Genomic DNA, 27,339 nt, shown 5'->3' with positions numbered 1-27,339 from the left:
TGAATGATAGTTTTTTTAGAGATTCTTTTAAATATTTTTGGCAGAATTATAGAAAATCAAAGACTAATTTTAGATCAATACAACAGTGGTGGGACATTGGTAAAGTTAAAATTAGACAGTTTTGTCAACAATACACTCGCAACGTCACTATAGATTTTAAAAGATCTCTGGAAACTTTGGAGAATGAATTAAGTGAGTGTCAAAAAATAGCTGAATCAACTGGGACAAGTAATCATTGGGAACTATTTTTTAAAAAGAAAGCTCAGTTAGCGGATCTGCTGGAATACAGAACACAGGGCGCATTGGTCAGATCAAGATTCCAAAATATAAATCATATGGATGCACCGTCAAAATTTTTTTTCTGTTTAGAGAAAAAAAATGGGCAGAAGAGATTGGTTAAAGCCTTGCGATCGGAAGAGGGTCAATTTTTGTTGAACCCTAGTGATATAAGAAAGAGAGCAGTTGATTTTTACAAAGATTTGTATAGAAGTGAGTGTGTAATAGAAGGTGATGAGGACAGTAATTTTTTTAATTCCCTACCAAAGATGTCAGAAGAAGGTAATGTGGCTCTTTCAGGTGGGCTTAGTCTGGGAGAGTTATATAAGGCCCTTCATGACATGGAGTCGGGAAAAGCTCCTGGGATTGACGGCCTTCCAATTGACTTTTACAAGTCCTTCTGGGCAGAGATGGGAGCGGATTTGTTACAGGTGCTGAGTGATAGTCTGGCAAAAGGTATGTTGCCGTTGAGCTGCAGGAGAGCAGTGATAACGCTAATACCAAAGAAAGGAGACTTGACAGACATAAAGAACTGGCGCCCTGTATCACTTCTTTGTTGTGATTATAAACTGCTCTCTAAGGCTTTGGCAAACAGATTGGCCGAAGTAATAAGGCAAGTAATACATCCAGACCAGTCTTACTGTATTCCGCGCAGATCCATTGTTGATAACATCTCTTTAGTTCGAGATGCTTTCGAGGTGTCAAAATTGCTGGATTTGGATTTTGGAATGATTACACTGGACCAAGAGAAAGCTTTTGATAGGGTTGAGCACCCCTATTTGTGGAAAACTTTAGCAGCGTTTGGTTTAAAAAAAGATTTTATTATGATGGTCCAGGTACTCTATAGTGAAATTGAAAGTGTATTGAAGATTAATGGCGGTTTATGTGCTCCATTTCAGGTTAAAAGAGGTGTAAGACAAGGGTGCTCTCTATCTGGAATGTTGTATGCCTTGGCCATCGAACCTTTATTACAAAAAATAAGGGAAAAAATCGATGGATTACATTTGCCTAACTGTAGAAAAAATATATGTTTATCTGCTTATGCTGACGATGTAATGGTGTTTGTAAGTGGACAAAAAGATGTGCAAAGTTTATTTAATCTGATTAATGATTTCACTGTTGTATCTTCGGCAAAAGTGAATTGGAAGAAATGTGAAACACTTTTGGTTGGTAAATGGAAAAATGGTAAACCAAAAATACCAGAAGGTTTGGTCTGGGGTGAAGGTGGTTTAAAATATTTGGGAGTTTTTTTAGGTGATGACACGACTCAACAAAAGAATTGGGAAGGAGTTGTTGAAAAAATCAAAGGACGTTTGGAAAAATGGAAGTGGCTGCTCCCTAAAATGTCATATAGAGGACGCATTCTTGTGATCAACAACCTGGTCGCGTCTTCACTGTGGCATAAGTTGGCGTGTGTTGATCCTCCTCCTCAACTTCTAATGAAAATACAAGCGATTATTGTAGACTTTTTCTGGGATAAATTACACTGGATTCGGCAGAGTGTTCTTTACCTACCGAAAGAAGAAGGAGGACAAGGGCTGATTCATTTACAGAGCAGAACTGCTGCTTTTCGTTTGCAGTTTCTGCAGAGACTTATAGACGGTGCATCAGATGTCAGCTGGAGGGTAATGGCCCACATAGTCTTGCAAAGCTTTGGAGGTCTCGGACTAAACAAACATCTGTTTCTACTAAACCCTTTAAAAATGGACTTGTCTGTTTTTCCACCTTTTTATAAGAGTCTTTTTAAAGTTTGGAGTCTCTTTTATATTCAGAAATCTGAAAACCCGTACTCACTTCACTGGCTTCTGGAGGAACCTTTAATTCTTGGGGCTCGGCTCGATGTGAATGACAATAATTGTGGTTTTAAGCTTAAAGAATCAAAAGTGATTATTTTAAGACATTTGCTGGACATAGCTGGAGAGAAATTGGACAATGCTGTTAAAGTAGCTGATTTTTTAGGCATTAAATCTGTTCGATTAGTTGCAATGTTTTTAGCTAAGTTAAAGTCTATCCTCACAACAGAAGAGGTTTTAATGTTGAAAGATTATTTTTCTGGAGTGTCCATTCCTGATGAAAGTGATTTTTTCCCTTGTTTGATGATCTCACCAAAGTTGGATGGTTTTAATGGTTTTCCTTTTAAAACTTGGGACTCCCAGTGGTTGGACGTAATATCTACTAGAGGAAAAATACTGTATGGAGCCTGTGTAATGGGTTTTAATAAGAATCATTTGGCAAGAAAAACAGATACACCATGGAGATCTTTTTTTTGCTTAAAGGAAAATGAAAAACCAGAATGGAGAGTACTATATAAACCGCCATTATCAAAAAAGGTTGGGGATTTGCAATGGAGAATTCTTCATGGAATTTTAGCGGTTAATTCTTTTGTTTCGATTTTAAATGTGGAAGTTAATGATGATTGTCCCTTCTGTTTACAAAGAGAAACAATTTTTCATGCATTCGTACAATGTGCTAGATTAATACCTTTATTTGTTTTTTTAGAAAAATGTTTTTGTGGTTTTAATGAATTGTTTACGGAAACTGTGTTTATTTTGGGGTTTAAATATAGTAAAAAAAATAAGTACATTTGTCAGTTACTGAATTTTATAATTGGGTATGCAAAAATGGCAATATATATTACTAGAAGGGATAAAATTGAACAGAAACATGGGCAAAACATCATTGACACTTTTTTAACATTGGTAAAATCAAGAGTGCTGATTGATTACAAGTTTTATAAAAATATGAATGATCTGTTTACTTTTGAGAAGATTTGGTGTTGCAAGGGAGTTTTGTGTACCATTTTTGAAGATGATTTAATTTTTTTTCCGTAATTTGTTTTTTTCCTGTTGGCAGTTTGTTATTGTTTGTGTGTATTAAGATGATTGTGAATTAAAGTTATTTTTCAAATTCAATTCTCTCTCTCTCTCTCTCTCTCTCTCTCTCTCTCTCTCTCTCTCTCTCTCTCTCTCTCTCTCTCTCTCTCTCTCTCTCTCTGTTGGTATCAGGTCCACAAGGTGATGATCTGATTCCAGCACTTGCCAGACAGGAGTCTCCAAGAGGATATCCCTCTCATTTCACACACGCACACGCTGCAGATGCAGACACACAACACTCGACATCACTAGAACCTTTCCCAGGAGAACCGGATGAAAAAGGAGAGAAGATAACTGCTATACTGAGACGAATGAGAGAGGGATAGCAAGGACAACAGAAAGGGTGAGATAACAAAAAGAGAACAAGAAAAACAACGTTTAAAAGTTTTAGCTTTTTGTAGAAGCAATCAAAATTATACATGTAGCTTCTTTTCTTCCAATGAATGGTGAGCTGAGCATTCAGAAGGTCAGAAGGGTTCAAAAGGGCAGAAAATAAAGCTGTATTTCAAAGAACTGCTCCAACTGTTGCACTACAGTCCAAGTGATATTCTTAATGCATAATCTTTCACTCCAGTAAACTTAATTGCTACAACCGGATGACTGGGTCATTAACCAGATAACCTAATCAGTCTGATTCATGAACAAATCATTCAGACTGGCTTAGTGAACCAGATCAGCTGGTTGACTGAAAGGATCCTGCATTTCTGAATCAGACATCTCTATTTCTCTCATCTAAAGGAATGCTAGTGTATAAATGAAGACAGTTTTGTAGCCTGTTTTAACAGATGGCTATTGTATATGGACTACTGTTTTAACCTTGAAAGCACCAGTCCCTTTTGTAATTGCATGGAGCGACCAGGGAATTTATTTAAACGTTCTTCCTTTTTGTTGCACAGCCAACGTCATACAGGTTTGGAAGGGCATGAGGGTGAGTATAACATGACAGAATATTCACTTTTGACAGAATAATCATAAATCGGTCTGAGAGGGCACTGGAAAGAAGAGGATGAAAAAGACCTGATAGAGAGAGAAAGAAAAAGGCAGAGAACGAGAGTGCAAACAGAATTGTCCTCATCGTTCAGATCTTGCCAGTACATTCCCTCAGGTTACGAGAAAGCTAGAGAAGAGAGGAAAACAGAGACTCGCGGACACAAAAGCTAATGCAATGTTTTGCTTTCTTTTGTTTTTATTGTCTGACATTTTTTCCTTCCCCTTGTTTTTTGCCCTACTCTGAACAGGAGCTGCACCTTTGACAGACATTGATTTTTGGAAGAACAGACAGATGAGTCCCACTGTAGGAATGCAGCCAGGAAAGCGAGAGAGGAAAGGGATATGGGAGACAACAGGGAGTGAGACAGAGTTTGTTTGGTGAAAGCAAGACAGATCATCCAGAATGGAGGATCATTAATGCTAGGTACCGGCGTATAAACACAAGGATATGGAATAGTTCAAAACTGAGGTGAAAGTTCAAACAAGGTCACCTCTATTTTTTTCTTAAATTACTATAAAGGGCATTTTGGGCTTCAAAACCGATGCATCAGCTAGAAAAGAGGTCTTCAAGGCCAAGAACCTTTGGAGGATAAAGATCCAAGGATCCCGTTAAACTGTGTGCTGGATTTTATCCTTACCTATAATATACATTACATATGATGCTTACAATGAATGTTTTAAAAACTTTTCAACACTGATGTTATAACTTCAACCTCAGAAGGACAATTAAACATTTAGCATAAAATAAGCTTCGTAACTGCAGCTTTGATGGAAGTTAAATTTATACTGGGTTTCTGTTAAGAGCATATTTTCATTTTCAAATGAAACCTTTTGGATAGAAAAATAATTGGTCACCACAGTGACACCACGGTAATTTTAGTTATTTATTCTTAAAAAAAAAAAAAATACTACTTTCTTAATAATGTTAAAATTGTCTTCTTGTAAATAGCCTACTATGACATTATTATCATGGCTATATATACAGTTGCTTCTCAATAAATTAGAATGTTGTGGAAAAGTTCATTTCAGTAATTCAACTCAAACTGTGAATCCCGTGTATTAAATAAATTCAATGCACACAGACTGAAGTAGTTTAAGTCTTTGGTTCTTTTAATAAGGATGATTTTGGCTCACATTTAACAAAACCCACCAATTCACTCTCTCAACCAATTAGAATACTTCATAAGACAAAAAGAAAATTGTCATTTGTCTGCCTTCCGGAAAGAATGTTAATTTACTGTAAACATACTCAATACTTGGTAGGGGCTCATTTTGCTTTAATTACTGCCTCAATTCAGCGTGGCATGGAGGTGATCAGTTTGTGGCACTGCTGAGGTGGTATGGAAGCCCAGGTTTCTTTGACAGAGGCCTTTAGCTCATCAGCATTTTTTGGTCTTTTGTTTCTCATCTTCTTCATGACAATATCCCATAGATTCTCTATGGGGTTCAGGTCTGGTGAGTTTGCTGGCTAAATCCTCACAGACTGTGGAAACGTAACACTGGACTTCAAGCAACTTGGGCTAGGAGTTTCTCTACCCTTCCTCCAGACTCTAGGACCTTGGTTTCCAAATGAAATACAAAACTTGATCATTTTGAAAAACATTTGATAAGAGCACTTGGGAACACTGGGCAACAGTCCAGTTCTTCTTCTCCATAGCCTAGGTAAGACGCCTCTGACGCTGTCTGTGGTTCAGCAAATTCCTCGATATGTCTGTGTGTGGTGGCTCTTGATGCCTTGACCCCAGCCTCAGAACATTCCTTGTGAAGTTCACTCAAATTCTTGAAATTATTTTGCTTGACAATCCTTATAAGGCTGCGGTTCTCTCGGTAAGTTGTGCATCTTTTTCTTCAACATGTTTTTCTTCCATTCAACGTTCTGTTAACATGCTTGGATGCAGCACTCTGTGAACAGCCAGCTTCTTTGGAAATGAATGTTTGTGGCTTACCCTCCTTGTGAAGGGTGTCAATGATTGCCTTCTGGACAACTGTCAGATCAGCAGTCTTCCCCATGATTGTGTAGCCTAGTGAACCAAACTAAGAGACCATTTTGAAGGCTCAGGAAATCTTTACAGGTGTTTTGAATTGATATGCTGATTGGCATGTCACCATATTCTAATTTGGTGAGATTGGAATGATGAACTGGTGCTTTTTTGTTAAATGTGAGCCAAAACCATCACAATTAAAAGAACCAAAGACTTAAAACTATTTCATTTTGTGTACACTGAATTTTTTTAATACACAAGTTTCACAGTTTGAGTTGAATTACTGAAATAAATGAACTTTTCCACGACATTCTAATTTATTGAGATATACCTAATTTTTATTATTATTATTATGCCACTGCTGTTGTATACCTGTGCAAAACTATGCTCACAGATTATCTGTGGTTGTTTGTGTGCCGCTATGCAGTTGCTAGGGCATCTATAGTTTACTAGTTGCTTACTGCCCAGGGGCTTTGTCTACCTTGTTCAGTGCAAGTCTATGAATTTTTGCAAAAAAAAAAAAAAAAAAAAAAAAAAAAAAAAATTCACAGACCACTTCATCCTACAACAAACCCCAAAACCTTTAAGCAGTGGTGCTTGCTTTAGCATAAAAACAATGTTAAGAAAACCTGGACATCTGAAGTCATATCATAAACGCATTATCTGATATGAGAGTGACCTGCAGAAGTCAGACACACACACACACACACACACACACCAAAAGGGCATCATGGATTAATAATTATTCTGTTACCAAGTTCTGATATTATCAGTTTATTTCCTCTATTTGTGACATTCACCATCTAGGATAGGGGCCAAAAAATTTTCACCAGTCTTTCTTTTGGCTGCACATTATATTTTGAGTTCTCAGGAAAAGATGAATATTGTCCAAGTTTCTCATCTCTGAAGACCTACTGAACCTGTTCCAAAACTTATACTGCTCAAGTCCACAAGTTACTTTCAGAACTAAATTTAAACTCAACTCCACACAATTGAACGTGTCTTACCTGACAGCAACACGCATACCATCCTGCTACTGTCATCTCAGTATCGATTGGTCATATGGCAATTCTCCGTCAGCCCCTTCCTGTCATCTGCAGATGCCTCTCCTGACACACAAAAAGATAAAATATGTACCATCTCTGCTTAAGCTCAAATGTCTTTTTTGTACACAAAAGTAGAGCAAGCTCCTTACAGCTGTGTGGGAATCATTGTAATGAGTCCATCTGGATAGCAGACACAAGGCTGCAGGGTGAACAAGGACTGCAGATTGAGAAAACACACACGATCAAGTACGTGCACACAAACACACACTACATAGCTATCAAACACCCATAGGTCTGCTTGAGAGCATGCTCAGTTATCAATCACACACACGTCTGTAATAGCGCAGACAAACAAATGTCAGAGCTGACAGCGGCATGGCCAGGTTACTCATCCATCAGAAAAATAATGCACTGCTTCATGGATCAGATACCTGGACGAGAACCCTTCAGTGGTTCTCACAACTGGAAATCTACAGCATTTGAGATTCCTGATGGGTTCATGATCTTAAAGCTGGATTTATTCACATTTAGCTGCATGTATAACAGCTCATAATCATTAGCTGCCTCAGATAAATGTAGAATGTACAGCTATCTATCTGTCTATATACAGACACACAGTATAATTCATATACACATATATTAACCATTCAGAATAAGACCTGTAAGATGCATTATTTAATGTTTTTTTTGTTAGCAGCATAGCTTAACTTGTATTTAAATACATATCAAATTAATTAACTACATTTTATATATATTTTTTTTTCTTAACATTTTGCAACCAAGACTGAGACAACATGAGACTTTAAGTAGACTACCCACACCTTTTATTTTCATTTGCAAAAAAAAAAAAAAGAAACAAGAAAAAAACATAGTTTATCAATATATGCTATTTTAACCTCCAAAAAAGAAAGGTTATCGGAAAGAAAGAAATAATCTACAGAGTAAAAAATAATCAGAGAAAGGGGTCTACTTTAATAACAGATTGATAGAGAGAGAGAAAACACTCGACATGCAAAATTCAAGTCTATTTGAGCTCTGTACAAGCAGACATAAAACACAAACCCTTCTACTCAAAGACCCAGGGGAAGCTGAGAGACAGTTTTGCATACGAGAGCAGACTCACAGCTCCCATGTGGCATTGACAGAGCGCCATCTGCTGGTGACAGCAAACAAGCCATGACCTCCCATCAGTTACACAAACTGCCACTGATTGATAACTGAAAATTAGTGAAAATAATACAACGGCTAAATAATATATTACACTAACATATAATCAATAGATTTAAATTATCCAAGCAACTTACCCTGCTCCAAAATACTGATTTTGAAAATAGAACTGATTGGATATTCTTTTAGTAGGCTTTTGTGCCTGTGCTACATGAACAGGATCATCGGCGAACTTGAACTTTCTTGAGATTTTTCTGACTTCTTATACTGGCCCTGGGTGACCCAAATATGCTGACAGGTCAATTAATCCATATTCAAACACCAGCCTCAAGCCTTGGTGGGTCTCATTCACTAATAATTGATTACAAGTGTTCTCACTTGTGTATATACGTGCATAAATGTGTCCTTACCTTCGTTTGAAATGTTTGATGAATATGGATTATTTTGAACGAGGGAACTCGTGCCCGCCGTTATTAATTAGCAAAACGTAGGCATCGCTAAGGCCTCGAGCACAGAATGATTTTGTCTGGAACTGCCAGCCAGGGAGTTGAAAGTAACTTTAGTGGGAGTTAACTGGATAAATGTTGGTTATTGTTACTCTGTAGTTTTCTAGAATAACGTTGGGTAGTTAATAAACTTCTCACACAAACATTCCGATTAGAATAGGCGGGGCTGGTAGATACCATATTCTGATTGGCTCAGTATACCAGTCTTGGGAAATGATTGGTTTAGAGAGGCCAAATAGGTTTGATCAGCAGCATCTTCCTTCATTTAAAAGACAAGATAGACAAAATAATTATTCACAAAATAATCTATACACCATATGCAAGGTAACATTATTCATTTTGTATTTTAATTAGGATTTTAATTATTTTATTTAATTAGGAACATCATTTAATTATATCATATTGATTACAAAGATATAGTCTTTTTTTACTGGCTTGAAAAGAAATGTAAAGGACAACTGGCCTTCTTTCAGAAAAATCCAACAACAAATCGATGCAACAAGACGCATGTTATATCAAGGTGTAAACAGCAATCTATTTTGCCTGACACAAAGACAGATGTTAATACCAGGTGTAAACAGGGCCTCTGTCCTCTCACTGTCCCTGTTTTTGCTTCCATCCTCTCACTACGTCTGTCTGGCTTTGTTCTCACACCATCTCTAGGGAGGCCATGTATTTGTGGAGTGTTTTGATATGAGAACTTATTTTCCTTGTTCCAGTCAAGCAAAGGGAGACATATATCCTCCCTAATGTGTACTGTGTGTTATCCTCCACGGGGCCCCTGCAGGCCTCCATGGTAATTTCCATAGCGAATTCATCAAACATGACAGAGAAAAGAAAAGGATAAAGTCAATTCATTAGCCAGATGTGATGACAAATACCTCTTTAGAGAAAGAATGGTAAATTATCATTAAAAGCTCAGGTGTGTGTGACTAAACCGAATGAGTCTAGAGATATGTTCTACACATTTAAAACGCTTGTGGTTACTCTGTACTGAACTTTCAACAGCTGATCTTCAGACATCATTGTAATTATCTAAAAATATATAGACCTACTGGAATAAATATTCCATAGTTGTGGCTGCCAAGGCATTCCATTAAAAAGCCCCACTAATAATCCTCACTATAAATTATAACTTCTAGAATAACACCAATATATTATGAATTTTATGAATTGCACCGTTGGGAAAATATATATGCATCATACCAACATAATCAAATCAAATTTAAATCAATCCTGACCAGCGTCCAGAATTTATGATGCATCACATCATTTAGTGAAAAATCAAATCTGAATTGAATTGTTGTCAAAGCAAACCATTTGCATCCTGTTGGATCGTGAACACTTTCTCGGTGTATGAATACAATGACATCTGACTGTAAATGGAAGAAAAGCACAAATACTTACCGTTTCTGAAGTTTATGAAATTATAGTGCACGTAAAAATTCCATTACACACTCCATTATGCAAATAGTGCTTCAGTAAATATGATTTGGTAATGTGGCGTTAATCTCTTTTATGCATGCCCATGAAGCACATTACCAAACATTAATAGCACCAATTCAAGATTCACAACATGTGACCTCTCTCTCACACACACACTCTCTCTCTTTACTGAAATGTGGAATTGTCCCAGCTTATGAATACTGATTCTTGCAGAGAGATCACGGTTTCTCATAGACCAGTGTAATTTTATCTAGCAACAATTCTACCTGCAGTAATATGCATGTATAATATGCTACCTGTGTAAGGTAGTAGTAGGGACAATTAATATGTGCTAATGGATGATCGTGGCATTTACTGAGATGCAGCGTCTTTGACATTATTAAATCTGAGAAGATTTTGTAATTTTAACAGTTCCAAATGGCATACCTATTAATAGCCTAAAAAATGAAATAGCTTTAAATAATATATGGTGGCCTAAGAAAAAGTTCGCGACTCATGATCAATAATGAATTCAATTACACAGGCAACATAGATTGAAATGCTACCTTTTATGTCTGACTCGAACAAGGTCATAGGCAAAACAAAGGTGAGTGGATTACAAAATTTTTTTTTTTCTTAAGAGTATAATGTATTAATACATTGAAACAAACACTGTTATCAATATAGCCTCATTTAGAAGCCAGAGAACATTATCAGAAAGACTGACTATTGGTTAAAAAAAAAAAAAGTTATTTAATCTTTTTCTTCTTCTTTTTCCAGTTTAAATTTTAGATTAAATAAATAATAAAAATAAAATAAAATCTGTAATAGTATTATCAGTCAGTTGAACGTGGATACTCCAGTCGTGTCCAGTGTTGCATTGATATCAAAATTTTGCATAAGAGTTTCAAATAATACTTTCTTAACAAATATTGTGTATAAAATTACACAAAGTACTTTTCAGAAGAACAACTGAGATGCAACACACTTCATTATTTCCCCAAGTCTTCTCTATTGTGTGAATCCGAGAAACCAAAAGGTGTTAACAGAACACAGATACCCACAACCCACAGACATAAACACAAATACACACTCACACCCTATAAATTTGTATTCCCCACACTTGAAGTGTTAATTAATAAGAACGTGACATGATTGCAGAATTTATTTGTTGATTTAATTAAGCAATGGTGTGAAAGTATTGGCTGTGGTATATGGCAGCTGTCTGGACATCTTTCTAGAGACAAAATCATTCACATTGACTGAATACAAAATAATTTAATCTTCTGTGTGTTGAGACAACAATATAATCACAAAAAGTAGGAAGTTAATAATAAATAAAGATTATGCTCATTTTTTCTCTACTGTCAGAATTTCTAGACCTGGCTATTGCCTTTGACACATTGGCAATGTTTACATGCACAATTTTTTAAATAAAGTGATCGGTTTGATGCACATTTATATGTCCAAGCTTCAAATCAGCATTTATTTATTTATTTATTTTTTACATGCGCACACTGCACAAAAAAAGTACAGTTTCGCACTGTTTGCACATAACAACCACTCTCCTACATGGTGTCTTTATTTGTTCTCAACAGTAGAATTAATATTTATCCATTACATGCACTCTCAATCATTTTAGAAGAGGAATAAACCACCCCCTTCAATCCGATCGAAATTTCATTCCAATCGAGCTCATTCGGATGGATTAAGGTGTTTACATGAAGGCTTTTCAGTCTGATTAAGCCATCAATCTGATTACAAATTGAGTATTTGGCTGCATGTTAACGTAGCATTAAGCAGACCACTGGACTTGGGGTGCTTCATGGCTCAGTCTTGGGCCCACTTCATTTCTCAATATATGCAATTTGAGTAGGTGTAATATATTATAATGGGTTCTCAAACTTCTCCTTGAAGTACCCCCAGCACTGCACGTTTTGTATATCTCCCTATATCTGACACATCCATTTCAGGTCTTGCAGTCTCCACTAATGAATTGATGAGTTGAATCAGATGTGATAATTGAGGGAGACATACAAAATGTGCAGTGCTGGGTACTCCAGGACAGGTTTTAGAACCACTACACTGTTAGAAATGTCTGTAAATTTAGCAGTATTTAACTGTAAAATGAACTGTATTTTACTGTAGGACAGTTATACAGCATATTACTGTATTTTATAGTTACATTTTGGGGAATACCCTCTTGGCGACACTAAATTACAGTATTTTTAATTTACTGTAAATCTAAATACAGTAAAGAAAAAATGAGCGCGAAACCTGACCAATCACAGATCAAGTTTTATTTCCCACTTGGAGAAAGAAGAAAACAAGACACACAGATGTGAAAAGAACCAGTCAGATGCAAAGGTGGGTACAAATATTACTTCTTTTACTTTAAATATATTATATCTTTGGTTTAACTAAAACAAAAATATAAATAAAAAAAACGCTGCCACTGAACGGCGCGCAGTCACCTCACATTTATGCTGTGAAGAGAGCTAGAGAGAGTTGTAGTGACACTGTGCAAACATTCATATTTCTTTCCTTTCTTTCCCTTTTCTGAACGTTTCACCGTCAAAATATGGACATTAACGGGTCTCTGCCTTGGGTTTGACCACTCCAGGAGCTGGTGAGTGTTCATGTGAACTGTTAGCCGAACAACAAAGCTTTCGTGGATTTAGCTTAAAGTCAGTCGGATTTTTTCCCGCTATTATCGCTTGCTGTTAACTGATTACCCCATATAAATGCACGTCATGCTTGTAGTGCTAGAGTAAAACCCGCAATGTTCGTGTCGTGTGCAAACACTGGCGTCTCTGTGGAGACATTATACGCCTTTATTAATCATGCCAAAAGACATAAAAACACGGCGAATTTAAGGTTTTCGTGTGCAGTTCCTGAATGCTCATACACTTTCCAAAGCCTCTCCGCCCCTCAGTCTCACATTTAACGTTACCGCAAACACATAAAGTTAAGGAAACTAAACAACCAAGAGAAAAATATGTCTACTTCAAATGTAACATTTGTTCTGTACATCAGCATCGGGAGAATAACATAATCTCGTTCGCGAAAATGCGCCGCAAATGGCACAGAACACAATGGAAATGTTTTCAGGGGACCCCAGTAAGTGACGAACCCGACTGTGTACATCCAATGCGCGATCAACGGCTGTCCGAATTCATTCACAGCTTCAAGTGAACCGTATTAGTGGACTAATGTAGAAATGAGTGAATGAGTGTTAAGGGGGCGATTTCGGATTTAGCCAACGTAATTTCCTCATTATTTTAACCTGGGATGTTGTCGTGACAAAGCAGCATGGTGTCTATCAGTTTAATAGCTGTACTTGGGACATAAATGTCTTATTATTGCTGTTAACATAACTGTTGCAAATAAATACATTTTATACAAAAAAGTTTTTGTAATATGCTTTATTTATCTGTGTGTGTCTCAACTTTAAAATTAGCTGTTTCATCTTTGGACCCTACATTACCTTACATTTCTTACCTATGAAACTTATTTAAACATAACATTACAATTTTTTTACAATGTTACTAATGTATAGATTAATATCTTACCCTCATGTTCTTTTTACATTTTTTTATATTGTATATAAAGTTGTATGTCATAAATATGTAATCTCTGTATTTTGTGCAAGAAAACAAAAGTAGACGTTGAGTACTAAACATGCTCCATCCGGGTTCGTCACATATTGGGTCCCCTGGAAATATTTCCGTTGTGTTCTGTGCCATTTGCAGTGCATTTCTGTATTTGGTTTTGTTGTGAGTATTTGGTTGTTTTGTTAGACATTTTTCACATCAAATGATCTAACTTTTTTTTCTGTTTTGTAAAGGTTAAATGTTAACCCTGACAACAGCAAGTGCTCCTCAAAGTTCCACGTCATCAAAAGAAGTGGGAAGATGGTGCAAAGGAAGAACTCTGGTCTGAACCCTCATGTATCCTCCTTCATTAAAGGGATAGTTCACCCAAAAAATTAATTCACCCATTAATAACTCACCCTCATGTCATTCCAAACCCGTGAGACCTCCATTTATCTCCTCTGTCCCTCCATTGAAGCTGTGTGTTCGGTCTGCTGTCCATGTCCAGAAAGGTAAGAAAAACATCATCAAAGTAGTCCATGTGACATCAGAGGGTCAGTTAGAATTTTTTGAAGCATTGAAAATACGTTTTGGTCCAAAAATAGCCAAAACTACGACTTTATTCAGCATTGTCTTCTCTTCCGTGTCTGTTGTGAGAGAGAGTTCAAAACAAAGCAGTTTGTGATATCCGGTTCGCGAACGAATCACTCCATGTAATTGGATCCTTTTGAACCAGTTCACCAAATCAAACTGAATCATTTTAAACGGTTCGCATCTCCAATATGCATTAATCCACAAATTACTTAAACTGTTAAATTTTTTTAATGTGGCTGACACTTCTGAGTTCAAACAAACCAATATCCCAGAGTAATTCATTTACTCAAAAAGTACACTGACTGAACTGCTGTGAGGAGAGAACTGAAGATGAACACCGAGCTGAGCCAGATAATGAACAAAATACTGACTCGTTCTCGAGTCAGCCACATTAAAAAAGTTAACAGCTTAAGTAATTTGTGAATTAATGCGTATTGGAGACGCGAACAGTATAAAACGATTCAGTTTGATTTGGTGAACTGGTTCAAAAAGATCCGGTTACATCGAATGATTCATGAACTGGATATCACAAACTGCTTTGTTTTGAACTGTCTCACAACAGACCCGGAAGAGAAGACAATGCTGAATAAAGTCGTAGTTTTTGCTATTTTTGAACCAAAATGTTTTCGACGCTTCAAAAAATTATATCCGACCCTCTGATGTCACATGGACTACTTTGATGATGTTTTTCTTACCTTTCTGGACATGGACAGTATACCGTACACACAGCTTCAATGGAGGGACTGAGAGCTCTCGGACTAAATCTAAAATATCTTAAACTGTGTTCTGAAGATAAACGGAAGTCTCACAGGTTTGGAACGACATGAGGGTAAGTTATTAATGACCTAATTCAGATTTTTGGGTGAACTATCCCTTTAAGGAGTTTCTGGATTTTAGCTGGCAAAACTATTAAGCTACTAAGAGCAAATACATTCTACATAGGAGTTTTCTGAATTTGTAAATTTTTAAGATTGTTCTTATGACTGAATCTGTTCATGTCTGTTGTTTTAAAATGCTCTTAATATGAAACTTTTATGTATAAATGAAATGTATTCAAGTTTTTGGAAAACTGAAAGTACAATCTGCAAGAATATTAAAATGTTATTTCAAGTATTACAATTTAACCATTAAACCAATAAAAGAAGTTAAACAGTCTTTTGTTTCTTTTTATAGTTTTTACTACTGAGACGTGAGACCTGTTGAAATACAATAATTTGTAAAGTCTTACAATACATAATAAAAGTGAACCAATTACAGTAAATTTCACAGTGTAAAGTAATATTTTATTGTATTTAAATATATAAAAGGAGAAAAAAACATAATTGTGTTTTATAGTAAAAAATATATTACTGCAAATACATTTACAGCAAGTTAAATGGTACTGTAAATATGAATGCAGTATTTTTACTGTAAGTTTGATTTACAGTAAGTTACTGGCAAACTGATGCCAGTAAGTTACTGTAATTTCTACAGGAAATTTTTTACAGTGTATATTTTAAGAAATGCATGTTAATCTTTAATATTACTCTTTTAAATAGCAAGAGATGTAACATCACATGTTAATTATCCCTGTAATGGCAAAGCTGAATTTTCAACAGCCATTAGGCTACTTCAGTCTTCAGTGTAACATAATATTTTTAAATCTACTCCAGTCCAAAATCAAGTTCTGACATCAGCTTTACCACAGAGTTACTCAGCAGGAAAACAGGAACCTCACGCCACAGGTGATGCTCAGCAGAGAGGAAGCGAATTAAACTGACCCTGAGGTGAATTAACACCCCTGCTGCACACAGGAACCCATCTTAGCCTAAATGAATAGGGTAGTGCTTACTGGCTGCAGTATTCTTTTCTGATGATTAGTTATCGCCGGTGTTGCCGACACTTTTATGCAAAGCAATTTACTAATTGTAGGGAGCATGTTGAGGTTAACTGCCCAGCACTTACAATCATCACGTTTAAAGCGTGGTTTATGGTCAAAAGTATAAGGAAGAAGAACTCCAGATCAAGGTCGTACAGTCAAAGCAGCTTCGATCACATGAGATTTCTGCATTCAAAGTTCAGAGTGCCCAACGTTTACACCATACAATTACACTAACATGCATGCTGAAAGAGGTGATTGTGTGAGAATAGAGCTTGCTTGCCACTTGCTGCAAAGAATAATAAAGTAAAATCAATGTTGAGCGAGAGTGTGTGGATAATGGCCGCTCTATGCTTCGGTCAGGGCAGCGTAGATGATTCCACAGTGCATCACATCGACTGGCTGCACTCCAGATTACTAATCCTGAACAGCTGCCTGCTGTTAAATTATACACATTGACAGGTGTTAACCACAAATACACACAAAACATAAGAACACACATTTATAAACATGCATACATAGACCCACACACATGCATACGGTAGGACATTATATATTGATCTTTGTATGAAAGATTCAGTGGGCTGTGTCATTTTATACAGTACGTGTGTATGAAGTAATCAGACACCACTGATAACAACATTTGTGGGGCATGGTATGTTTTATGTAAAGCCATAATCTTTCTACGAGCTAATTACTCAGGGTTATAGCTAATTACTAGGAGTTATGGCTGGGTAACCAGGGCAGAATTCCACCCTTTCTGGGTTTGCAAAGACAACAAAATGAGGCTTGATTCATCAGGCATATAATCAGAATATTATTGGTAGATAAAACGTGTTCTTTAATAAAGTGATCAATTAGATTTGTATGAACAGAAATAATTACATTAGCACTCCTACTGATGGCCAAGCCATGTGCAGATATCTTTTTTTTTGTCTGCAATACCTGCTCTGCTCAAAAGGGGGAGCTCTTAGTGAAAGCAACAATTGCAGAGGTCCATGGAAACAGATGTATGTTGGTTACAAGAATCACTGTTGTGTAGAAAGGTGATCGATTATGTCTGCTTCGTTTTCAAAAAGTTCCAAGGCTAACGGTAAAAGATGCTTTCATAATGAAAGATAATGAATGCGGATTTGCCAAAGGGTAAACATAATTACAACTAAGACCAAAAGATTTGCTGAATAAATCATGAATGAAAACAGAGAGTGTGAAAGCTTTCTCCAAATGAATGTTTTTAATGCAACATTATTGAAAAATTGTAACAGAAAGATCTGCTGACAAAGAGAAAAATCCTTATAAGGTCCCAAGAAATATTTCACAGTAATTGATAAACCATGGAAAGAGAACCATTCTGGTAAGAGTATTTCAGTTGTCACAATAATGATAACAGAGAACTGGACCACCAACAATAGTTTGTATACACTGTGAAATCTGTATCGATTAAAACATTCTTACGCACACTCACACACGCTCAAACACACATTAAACATTTTCAAGTATACAAACAAATCTTGGTTTAATTTTAGATACATGCAGTGAAATACTGTATAAAAATAGACATTTGTATTGCTTTCTGTACAAACACATATATACACATATATAAATACGGAGTAAAAAAAAAAAAAAAAAAAAAAAACACATAAAAGGTGTTTACAATCACATTGTGTTCACTTTTGTACGAAAAGACCAAAAAAGTCATACCAAGTAAACAATATTAACCGAAATGCTTCCACATGCGACTCAATCAAGGCTACAGCGCTGAACTCTCTCCCTCTCTCCTCCTTTAAATGATTAGTTCACTCTACAAAAATAAAGTGAACGAAAAAGAAAGAGACAGGGAAATGTTCTTTAACAGATTCTTGTTTAGCTCTGGCGTACGTCCTGAAGTAATTTGTTAATTTCGGCAACCAGTTCGCTAGCGTCGACAACTTCGTGTCTCATGTCGTTGCGTTTTCCCTGCCGCTGGCTGAGCACGCTCTCTAAGTCGTCCTCTTCGTAGTTCTCTGGGATCTCCTCCATCGCCGGCAGCCATTTTAAATGTGCCTGTGATGTTGCGTGATTGGTCGAGCCGTGTCCGCTCGTCACGGCACTGCCAGGATTTTGAAAGTGAGTATTGGCCGCCCAAATAGCAACACCTTGCGGGTAGGAGGGAGCTGTAGATGACACCTTACCCGGCAGGAAGCCCTTTCTGATCTCCATGCCGATGGAGGAAGTGGGATGGCCAGTGCATCCTTCGTTCTCATTGACCTCAGCGTAAGAAGTTGGCAGGAGACGTTGGAAGACGTTGTTCATTTCTGACAGCAGCGAACCGCCGCATTCCTCCTCGTTGTCCTTTCCAAAGGTAGAAAAGCTCTTCTTAGCTGAGTCGACTGACTGTTGATCCTCCTCGAGGACTTGAGGCCTGCTCTCTTCTCCAGGGATGTACATGTTCACACGGTAATCCGAAGACGCCTGAGATGGCATCCAGCACTGGTCAGAGTGACCCAACACACGGCACTCCTCCGTACACAATTTCATGACTACAGAGAGAAATACAGACAGACATTTATTGAGTGAATCTTGTGTGCAATGAAGGGGCTCTGTGAAAGTTAAAGATTCTTATGAATGCAAATATAGAACCTTTAGTGTAGCATTTCTGAAGAAAGCTTTACAATGTCTAAGTTACAATTTTCTGTTAATCAAAGGACATTTCAATATCCAACATTTCTCATTTACTTCTCATGAGACCAAATTATCTAGCCTACTATAATTCTCATCCACTGTCTAAATTGTATCTACTTTTATTACTAGACATTGTAAGAGAAACCTCTGAGACAAATGTGATACTGTACTTAAATGAACCATAAATCTCCTGAGCTACGAAAGAGCAACTTCTGAGCAATTAAATTGTCTCTGGGCATGTGAAAAATGACAGAAAGGAAAGTGAGGAAAACAAAGGGATGAAAGAGAATGGGAAAACGAAGAGGGGTGATAAGGTTAGGAAGTTAGAGAAAGGATTTCAGAGGTGGGTGGGTGAGTTGGGGAGTGAGCTTGAGAAGCTGAGGAGATGGAGAGTTTGTCATTCTTCCATTCCAGTTTCTCTTGTGCAGGCTGACATCCTTTGTTAAGCTGGATTATTATTCATTACTTTGGCAACACCGTCTTATACGAATCAGATATGACTGAATTTGAATATTAGAGACAAAGCAGCGAGGGAATAAAAATGGAGAGGACAAACTGGATTTGGGATGGAGGAAAAGCAACTGAGCGAAAATGACAATAAAACGCTTTGGTGAGGAAAGGGTGGAACTCTAATCGATGCACACAGGTTGCTTCTTTCTCTCTATGAAAGAGGAAGAGCAGGGCTGAAATAGCGGCCCTCTGGGGAGAGAAAAGAGAGTGTGTGCGTGCAGAAGGGTGGGTTTAACTGCATTGTGAAAGCAATTACGGTGAATTTTCCTCAGTTCAGATTTTGAAAGCATAGGGCTGTCACTCAGAGAAGAGAATGAATACAGGGAAATAACACTCCGGTCCATACATCCACACATGCACATACAGTGTCTTAAGCTATAAAACAGATTGACACTGCAAAATGTAGTGGTTACAAGAATAACATGATTTCAACCAATAACCAGATCATTTAAATGTTTTTTAAGCCTTTTTAGCATTAATTTTCACATCCATATTGAGTTTAAAAGCATAGTGAAGGTCATTTCATTTACACCCGCAATTGTTAACAAAGTAATAAAAATAAGTTACTGTAGACCGGGGTGTTAAACGCCATCATAAACGCAATGTGCTCTATATAATCAAGCTAATGAATGTCATAACACAGGATGATAAAAGGTGAGAAACCGCATGCGAGACGAATCAGAGTTCCTCTCTCACCTGGGTGGAGACGGTGGTGTCCGTCGCTGTGGAAGAGGTCTCCGAAGCCGTCGCCTAGCAACCGGTCGATGGGCGAATCACGGCCCATCTCGCAGTCGCTGTCGCCCGCATCACTGTCGCCACGCCCACTATCTTTTAGACTGAACTTATCCATGTCCTGGAGGGCGTACCTGCACACACATTCACACAAACACAGTTACAGGTTTATCATGATGCAATAGAGTATGCAGTATTAAATATAGGCTAATTATTAAAAAACAATATAAAACAATCAAGTTACATCAACCACCAACCTACATAAAGCCTCCACTTAAAAGTGATTTGTCAGAGAAATCAAACATAGAGTATGACACATTAAGAGTGGCATTATATGTTTGATTGCATCTCTATGCATTGCATACAGTCTATGAACATGCATATGCAAAGCAGGCAAGCATATGCCCAACCCATCAATTTAACTTGCACAGACTAAACAATCATATCAGATCTATTCAGTGATGTCTCTTTAGCACCATGCATTTATCTCACACCCAAAATGTCTCTTAAATATTTTGATTCACATCAGCAGAGGCGTGCATGACAAAAAAGTGCAACTATCTAAAACTAGTATGTTTTTAAATGACCAAATTGACACTGAAATGCATCATTGTATGGGACAATGGTTTCAACAATATGCACGGAGTAAAATGACATGATCCAAAAACAAAACGCAGATGAGAGGAAAGAAAAAAAGCACAGAAAGCAAGCTATGACCTCATGTGAGGAGCAGTCCAATCAGGATCTGCGAACGTGGGTGACCACGGCAACAGGGAAGTTCTGTCCTATTCTACCACAAACATTTTAGAATACCTATCATCCAATCCGATCAAACCAGCAGCACACAACAGGTTGAGTATCTCTACCCATCTACTCTACCATACTATTTAGAGCACATCATGCCCAAATATGGATTTGTAGCTGGGAGCGTAGTATTTGCTTGTTTGTAAGTTTACCTGTAGCTGCGAGAGTATTTGTTCCCTCTGAAGCTTGGCCGCGGCTGATACTGACCCTGATGGAGTATTGAGAGGAGCTGTGAGACTTGCTATAGCAAAAACAGATGACATAAATAAAAATAAATACTGATGGAACACGACACTCGTTCACACACACACACATACACACACACACACACGCACGCAAACGGATGGAAATTGGAAAACTGTTAGTACGAGAACAACACACATGATGAAGTGAATGTTATGTTGACATTGGTGAATGAAAAGATGAGTATAAACATGGACAGAGAATTCACAAGCTCTTTATGAAGATTAACATCAATTACACTGTTTGAATATGCAAGTTTTGCTTTTACCTCCACAGGGGGCGTGGCATGTGTCATTTCCAGGGCGAAGTTCTCAGGGATGTGATTGGAGGAAATAGTGACCAAGCTGTTCAGTGATTGGCGGCTGTGTTGGCTCTGCCGGCTGCCCATGTGGGCCCGTTCAGGTCCGGGTGAGGAGGTTGGTGAGTGATGATGTGCACGGATTGGGAGGGTCCCATTGACGGTGGGCACCAGGGTGATGTCGCCCTTATGGATCTGACGTGAGGGTTTTTTAGGGTGCTGTTGATAAGTAGACTCAGCCACCCTGCAGTTGTATGAGCGAGTGTCCTTCTTTTCGCGTGAGCAGTGAAGGGCAAAGGCCACCATGATGAGGAGCAGTATGGCGCAGATCGCCCCAAGGGAGATGATGATGATCATGGACACGTCTAGAGTGCCGTCTCCAGTTCCTCCACCTGTCAGATGGGGATTCATGTGATTCTCAATGTTTTCATAAAGTGAAAGTCTTAGTAGGGCTCTGGCGCTGAGGGGTTGAGCACCATGGTCCTGCACGAGCACGGTCAGCTCCACGTGATCCTGTGGGACGTCCTGCATGCTGACGTTGGTCCGAATTTCACATGTTTTAGCATCCATGGCAAAGTAACCTGCCTCATTGCCCCCTACTACAGAACATGACAGGTCACCGTTGGTGCCAGCATCACGGTCTATCGCGCGGACTACAGTTAAAACATCTCCGATCTCTGCGTATTTGGATACTGGAACATCAGCTGTGTGGTTCCACAGCTGAGGCATCATGATGACTGGCCTGTTGTCGTTCTCATCCAAGATGGTCAACACGATGGTCACATTACTACACAGTGGAAGACTTCCAGAATCCCGGGCCTGGACTAAGAACGAGATCTGACTCACGTCTTCACGATCAAAAGTACGTAGCGCATAAATGTCTCCATTCGAGGGGTCAATAGTTACATACGTGGAGATGGAGCTCCCATGGACTGTACTTTCAAGTATAGAGTAACTCACTTGACCATTCGGGCCCAGGTCTGGATCTGAGGCCCTCACAGATGACAGATAAGCTCCTGGTGAGTTGTTCTCCGCCTTGGAAATCTCATACCTGCTCTTCTCAAACTTCGGCGCATTGTCATTCTCATCCTGGACCTGCACAGTGAAGTGTTTGAAGGTTGATAGACTTGGAGAGCCTTTGTCTTCAGCTATAACGGTCAAGCTGTACTCAGACCTCTTCTCTCGGTCCAGAGTAACATTTGTAAGGATCATGTAGTTCTTCTCATATGTCTTTTGCAGCCTGAAATGACCCTGGCCATGGAGATGGCAATCCACCTCTCCATTCAACCCAGAGTCCAGGTCATCTACCCTCACCAGAGCCACAAATGTATCTACAGGAGCCGTCTCTGATATATAAGCTATTTCCTCGTTCCCAGTGGACATCAAATTGATGCTAATGTCAGGTTTGTTGTCATTCACGTCCACCACTTTTATTATGACTTTACAGTGTGCTGGCATTGAGTTAGGGCCCATGTCTTGAGCTTGAACATCTATGTCAAACGAATTTGTGCTTTCAAAGTCAACTTTCCTCATTAGTGTCAAATGACCATTATCAGAATTAATCTTAAAAGTCTCTAGAATTTTAGGTGACACGTGACTGCTAAAAGAATATACAATTTTACCATTGGTCCCTTCATCTGGGTCAGTGGCATTCAGATCAATAAGCAAACTGCCTAAAGAGGAATTTTCAAGCAAGTTGATCACATAAGATGGCTTCTCGAACACCGGATTGTTGTCGTTTGAGTCAGCTATGCTGATTTTCAGGAGCGTTGTTCCAAATTTTGGGGGAACGCCCCTGTCTGAGGCGGTGAGCTGGAGTTCATAGCTTGCTCTCACCTCTCTATCCAGCTCTTTAAGCACAACGAGCTCCGCGTACTTGGCGCCATCGGTTCTGGATAGAATATCTATCATAAAGAAGTCAGACGGGGTCAGAGAGTATGTGTTCAGTGAGTTCTCTCCGACGTCTGGGTCGGTGGCGCTGTCAAGGGGAATGCGCGTCCCCACGGCGGCGGTTTCTGAAATTTCTATGGGAATAACGGGGCGCGCGAACTGGGGCGCATTGTCGTTAATGTCCAAAATTTCCACTTCGATGTGGAACAGCTGTAGGTGCTCCGTTGGGAGGGTGAGGACATCAAATTCGATAGTGCAGTTGAGATTCTTCTCGCACAGTTTCTCGCGGTCAATTTTGGTCCTGATGCTGATCTCTCCATCCTGGTCGCGCACGGAGAGAAGAGACGCGCTGCCGCGCTGCATGGCTCTAAAGCGTAACGGAATCGTGCTCGGAAGTTTGGACAAAACATCAGCGACATCTTCTCGAAGTCTGGCGATTACTGTACCCACCTTCTGCTCTTCGTGAACTTGGTATTTCAGAGTTTTAGCCGAGACGTACAGCCCCAATGTCGCGAGCACAGCAAGTTTGAGTAAAGTGGCACAAAACACTGTGCCCTTGCTGGTATCCATGTTGGGTTCCGACAGGCACTGAAATAAACTCTCAAGATGATTGTCGCTTCCTTTGTTGAGCTGTCTCAATCCTTTGCATGCGTTGTTATTGTCTCAAAAGCATCTCCAAATCCGAAGGAAAAGCGTCTTCTCAAAAGGTTCCGACGTGACAAACGGGTCTTGAAAAATTAATAGAGCGCAAGTGCCTAAAACAAGCAATGACATTAAATGCAAAAGCGCATACCCCTCTGTCACTAAGGAGAAATCTGTTGCGCGTATCAAGAGACTGGAAGCGCAACCTCCGTCTGGAGAGCCTGTGCGCGCGCGTATCTGTCTCCCGCTGTCTGAAGACACTCTTTGACTGACTAACCCAAAATAGCAAAGCCTACTTTACAGTCACGGCTTCAGACAAAACGCTTCTCTCTGCGACTGACCATTCAACACAGAGCCACTACAGATCCCAATTAAATGAAGGGGAGAAAGGAAGTGGATAACTCCGCCCTTTAGGGTCTTTCTCTCCCTCCTCTCTCTCTCACTCCCCTGAACGCGCTTCAACAAAGGATGAGAGAGCAGAATTTAAGAATATCTCGAGCTGAACTTTCCTTCTAGATGACTGTCAATCCAATTTAATCACTTAATATTCACCTCTATCTTTTTGGTTAAGCATCGTATAATTAAATATTTTGGCAAATGTGTGCAGCTACAGAAAAGATGTATTCGAAATATGGCCTCATTTACGAATCTGTGTTTGGTTAAGAACCGTTGTGGTTAAACATCTGTAAACTCAGTATGTTGTAAACCCTTAATATATCAAATAAATGTATTTATTTATAACATTACTTTTCTAATGTGAAATAGTTTAGAAAGCGTATGCATCCCTAACTTGTGTAATTTAACATAAAATATGATGTTGTGTAAAAATTTATGATATGTACTATTTATGGATCCCCAAATCCTTACCTGGAGAACCTATACATCTTTAAAGGGAGAAGAACTTGCAAGATTCCTGCAAGAATTCCAAAAAATACTAATGAGACACATTCTAAAAAAAAAAAAAAAAAAAAAAATACTTAAGAGACACCTTCTAAAAGTTGTCTAAATGTTCTCAAGAGGGTTCTGATAGTGTGGTAATCTGGAAAACCTCAGAGAGTGTGGTGGATTGTAACACCAAATGAAAACATTGCAGTTGATTATCATGCACAGAGGGCAGTGTGCTGCTCTGACATATAAAGGGCTCTTGTGCTTGTTAGGTCCTGGGTTCAAGTTTTGCCTTAGTCCTGTTCCATGTCTTGCTCAATGCTATTTGTTTCTCCACCATCCAAAAATATATAAGCAATTAAATAAATGAGTAAAACTACCATCAAATAAAAATTGAAAGCACGTGGAAGATCAAAATTCTAAATACAGTGTGTCCATAGAAGTACAATGGAAAATAAAGTGTTAGAATCCTTCCCATCTGGTCAGCTACAATATTTCTTAATTATTATGTAGATGAAAAGTTTGTGTAAATGTTTTTAACATAATTGGTGTTAAATTAAAGTGGTGTTAAAACACTACAGTAGATGCTTACACTGTAACATCAGATATAGGTCATTTCTTTTTTGGAGGACTGAACCAGCCTTTGCCTCAGATGTCGAATATGTTTCAAAAACTGCTTAATTGCCTTTCTTAAATCCTTTTATTATTCCCTTGTTGGGGTTCAAGTATTCTCACGCGCTACCGACTCCTCATCTGCCATATACGTTTAAGCTTAAGCTGTGTGTCGAATCACTTGTTCTGATGAATGAGTGAAAAACTCGCTCACGCGCACAAACAGTTCTGCTCACGTGAATAATGCGGGGTTTTACATCTCGTGCATCTCTTTTGGTGTGGTTCCAGCAAAATGTATTAACTTAACATCCATGTAAGCGCTTAAAAATGTGCACAGTCTGGACCGGGTCGTCTGGACCAGGTCATTTGCATTTGCGCATGGGTCACGGTTCCTCTGTAGAGACAAAGCTTTCTCTGAGTCTAAACTAGAGAGGGAAATTAGTTCAGTTTGAAAGTGTAAAAACGGGGACAATTCAATTGCTCTATCACGCTCACGGGCAAACGGATGAATAAAATACATTAAATGGCCTATTTCCTGACTCTCACTCAAATTCCCATGGTGATATGTTAACCCGTGGAAATGTAGCCAACCGTATCAAACCCACAGAAGTTGGGCTTGGATTAATAAAAAGCCCTTTGGCGACAGATTTGACACAAATGCTGCTCCTCTTTTCCCAAGTCTGGAGTTCCATGTGCTTTAACAAACCAAGAAGGCCCATATTGAGACACTGGGGTATTCTAGCGACTGTTTGGGAAAGTGATTACCGGGAAATTTCAGCGTTACCAGAAGGCGCATGTTTGACCCTGCCGCTTCCTTTTGTTTAGTTTATTCTTTTCATGAGACACCGTGTTTGCGAATCGTCTGCGTTTCGCCCTTCCAATTTTAGCAGGGCGACTTTAACCAGGTTTGATACGGCCGAGCGCTCTCTTTGGCTCCGAAGCCTTAATGCAATTACCTCTGCTCTAATCACATTGCCTGAACAAAGACGTCAAAGTCTTTGCTGAATTTCGGGGGTTCTGGAATGCCCGCAGTGTTGCATAAAAAAATCACACAGTCTAAAAGAAGTGCGATAAGTAAAAACAGATGCACAAGCTAATGCACTTAGACACGGTTTGGCTTTAAAAAAAAGCGAGAGCGGAAAAAAAAGAAGCCTCATCTGACAGAATCTATTTAAACTCACGGACAATGCGATAATGAAACTAATACATTTAAGTGAAAACCAATTTGTGAGACAGGTGCAGCACTTATATTTTTAGCTGGCAACAAATATTGTATATTAAGGACTCAAATGGTATAATGAACAAGTCAACGAGCAAAGAACATCTGCATTTTTTGCTGCTAGTACAACTTTACAACACCATATACTGTGCCACTGTGTCTCAATCTCCCTGACAGAGGCGCATCCCTCGCATGTGCCATAAAACTAGGCCACAGATTCAACTTTTGTCATTGATATGCTGTCCATCCCCAGCCAAACAATGGCTGCAGCAGGTGGAAGGCAAGCCAAATGATGTTGGCTTCCAAACTCACGCACAAACTTTACTTTTAGTATCGGTGGTATGCTCGTGAACGAGTGCGCGCTGCTGTTGTAAAGGCACGCGAGCATCTGTCGCCTCGTCTGTCTCATTATTCCTCATTCGATTAGCACTTTCTCCTTCAAGGCGGACTGTGCCTTGTCGCTTTTTCAATAGACCCCCGGTCACAAAGGTCTCTGACGATATACATTGTTATTCATACCAGGCCAAAGAGCA

General features: G+C 38.7%; 1 protein-coding gene and 1 long non-coding RNA gene across 5 annotated transcripts in view; both read right to left on the bottom strand.

Moving 5' to 3' along the window:
• LOC113044316 (uncharacterized) overlaps positions 1-8,561 on the bottom strand; it is an 82,358-nt gene extending 73,797 nt beyond the window's left edge. For all 3 annotated transcript variants that reach the window (XR_003275869.1, XR_003275868.1, XR_003275870.1), the window contains exons 1-4: positions 8,472-8,561; positions 8,291-8,384; positions 7,317-7,384; positions 7,129-7,230 (exon numbers count right to left, since the gene is read on the bottom strand). This is a non-coding gene — a long non-coding RNA (uncharacterized LOC113044316). The remainder of the gene's footprint in view (positions 1-7,128; positions 7,231-7,316; positions 7,385-8,290; positions 8,385-8,471) is intronic.
• Positions 8,562-17,529: 8,968 nt separating this feature from the next.
• On the bottom strand, positions 17,530-24,493 carry LOC113044315 (protocadherin-18-like). Of its 2 annotated transcripts, none has more exons than XM_026204202.1 (4): positions 21,529-24,493; positions 21,170-21,258; positions 20,178-20,347; positions 17,530-18,829 (listed from the first exon to the last, which is right to left on the bottom strand). In XM_026204202.1, the coding sequence occupies exons 1-4, from the start codon at positions 24,016-24,018 to the stop codon at positions 18,174-18,176; spliced, it is 3,405 nt and encodes a 1,134-aa protein (XP_026059987.1). In that variant the 5' UTR covers positions 24,019-24,493; the 3' UTR covers positions 17,530-18,173. The 2 variants fall into 2 exon arrangements, with proteins under 2 accessions (XP_026059987.1, XP_026059988.1); XM_026204203.1 differs by having other exon boundaries at positions 21,170-21,225.
• Between the last annotated feature and the right edge of the window lie 2,846 nt (positions 24,494-27,339).

Source organism: Carassius auratus, chromosome 26, assembly GCF_003368295.1.
Source record: "Carassius auratus strain Wakin chromosome 26, ASM336829v1, whole genome shotgun sequence".
Taxonomy (NCBI): domain Eukaryota; kingdom Metazoa; phylum Chordata; class Actinopteri; order Cypriniformes; family Cyprinidae; genus Carassius; species Carassius auratus.
Note: the sequence above shows the minus strand (reverse complement) of the source record. Positions and strands in the feature narration are given on the sequence as shown.

What these genes read in the sequence shown, in the direction of transcription:
- LOC113044315 (XM_026204202.1), bottom strand. Translation starts at nt 24,018, where the DNA reads ATGGATACCAGCAAGGGCACAGTGTTTTGTGCCACTTTACTCAAACTT. An exon ending in AAATACTCTCGCAGCTACAG is followed by an intron (nt 20,348 to 21,169) that starts GTAAACTTACAA and finishes ATGTGTGTGCAG; the next exon opens with GTACGCCCTCCAGGACATGG. An exon ending in ACACCACCGTCTCCACCCAG is followed by an intron (nt 18,830 to 20,177) that starts GTGAGAGAGGAA and finishes TTCTCTCTGTAG; the next exon opens with TCATGAAATTGTGTACGGAG.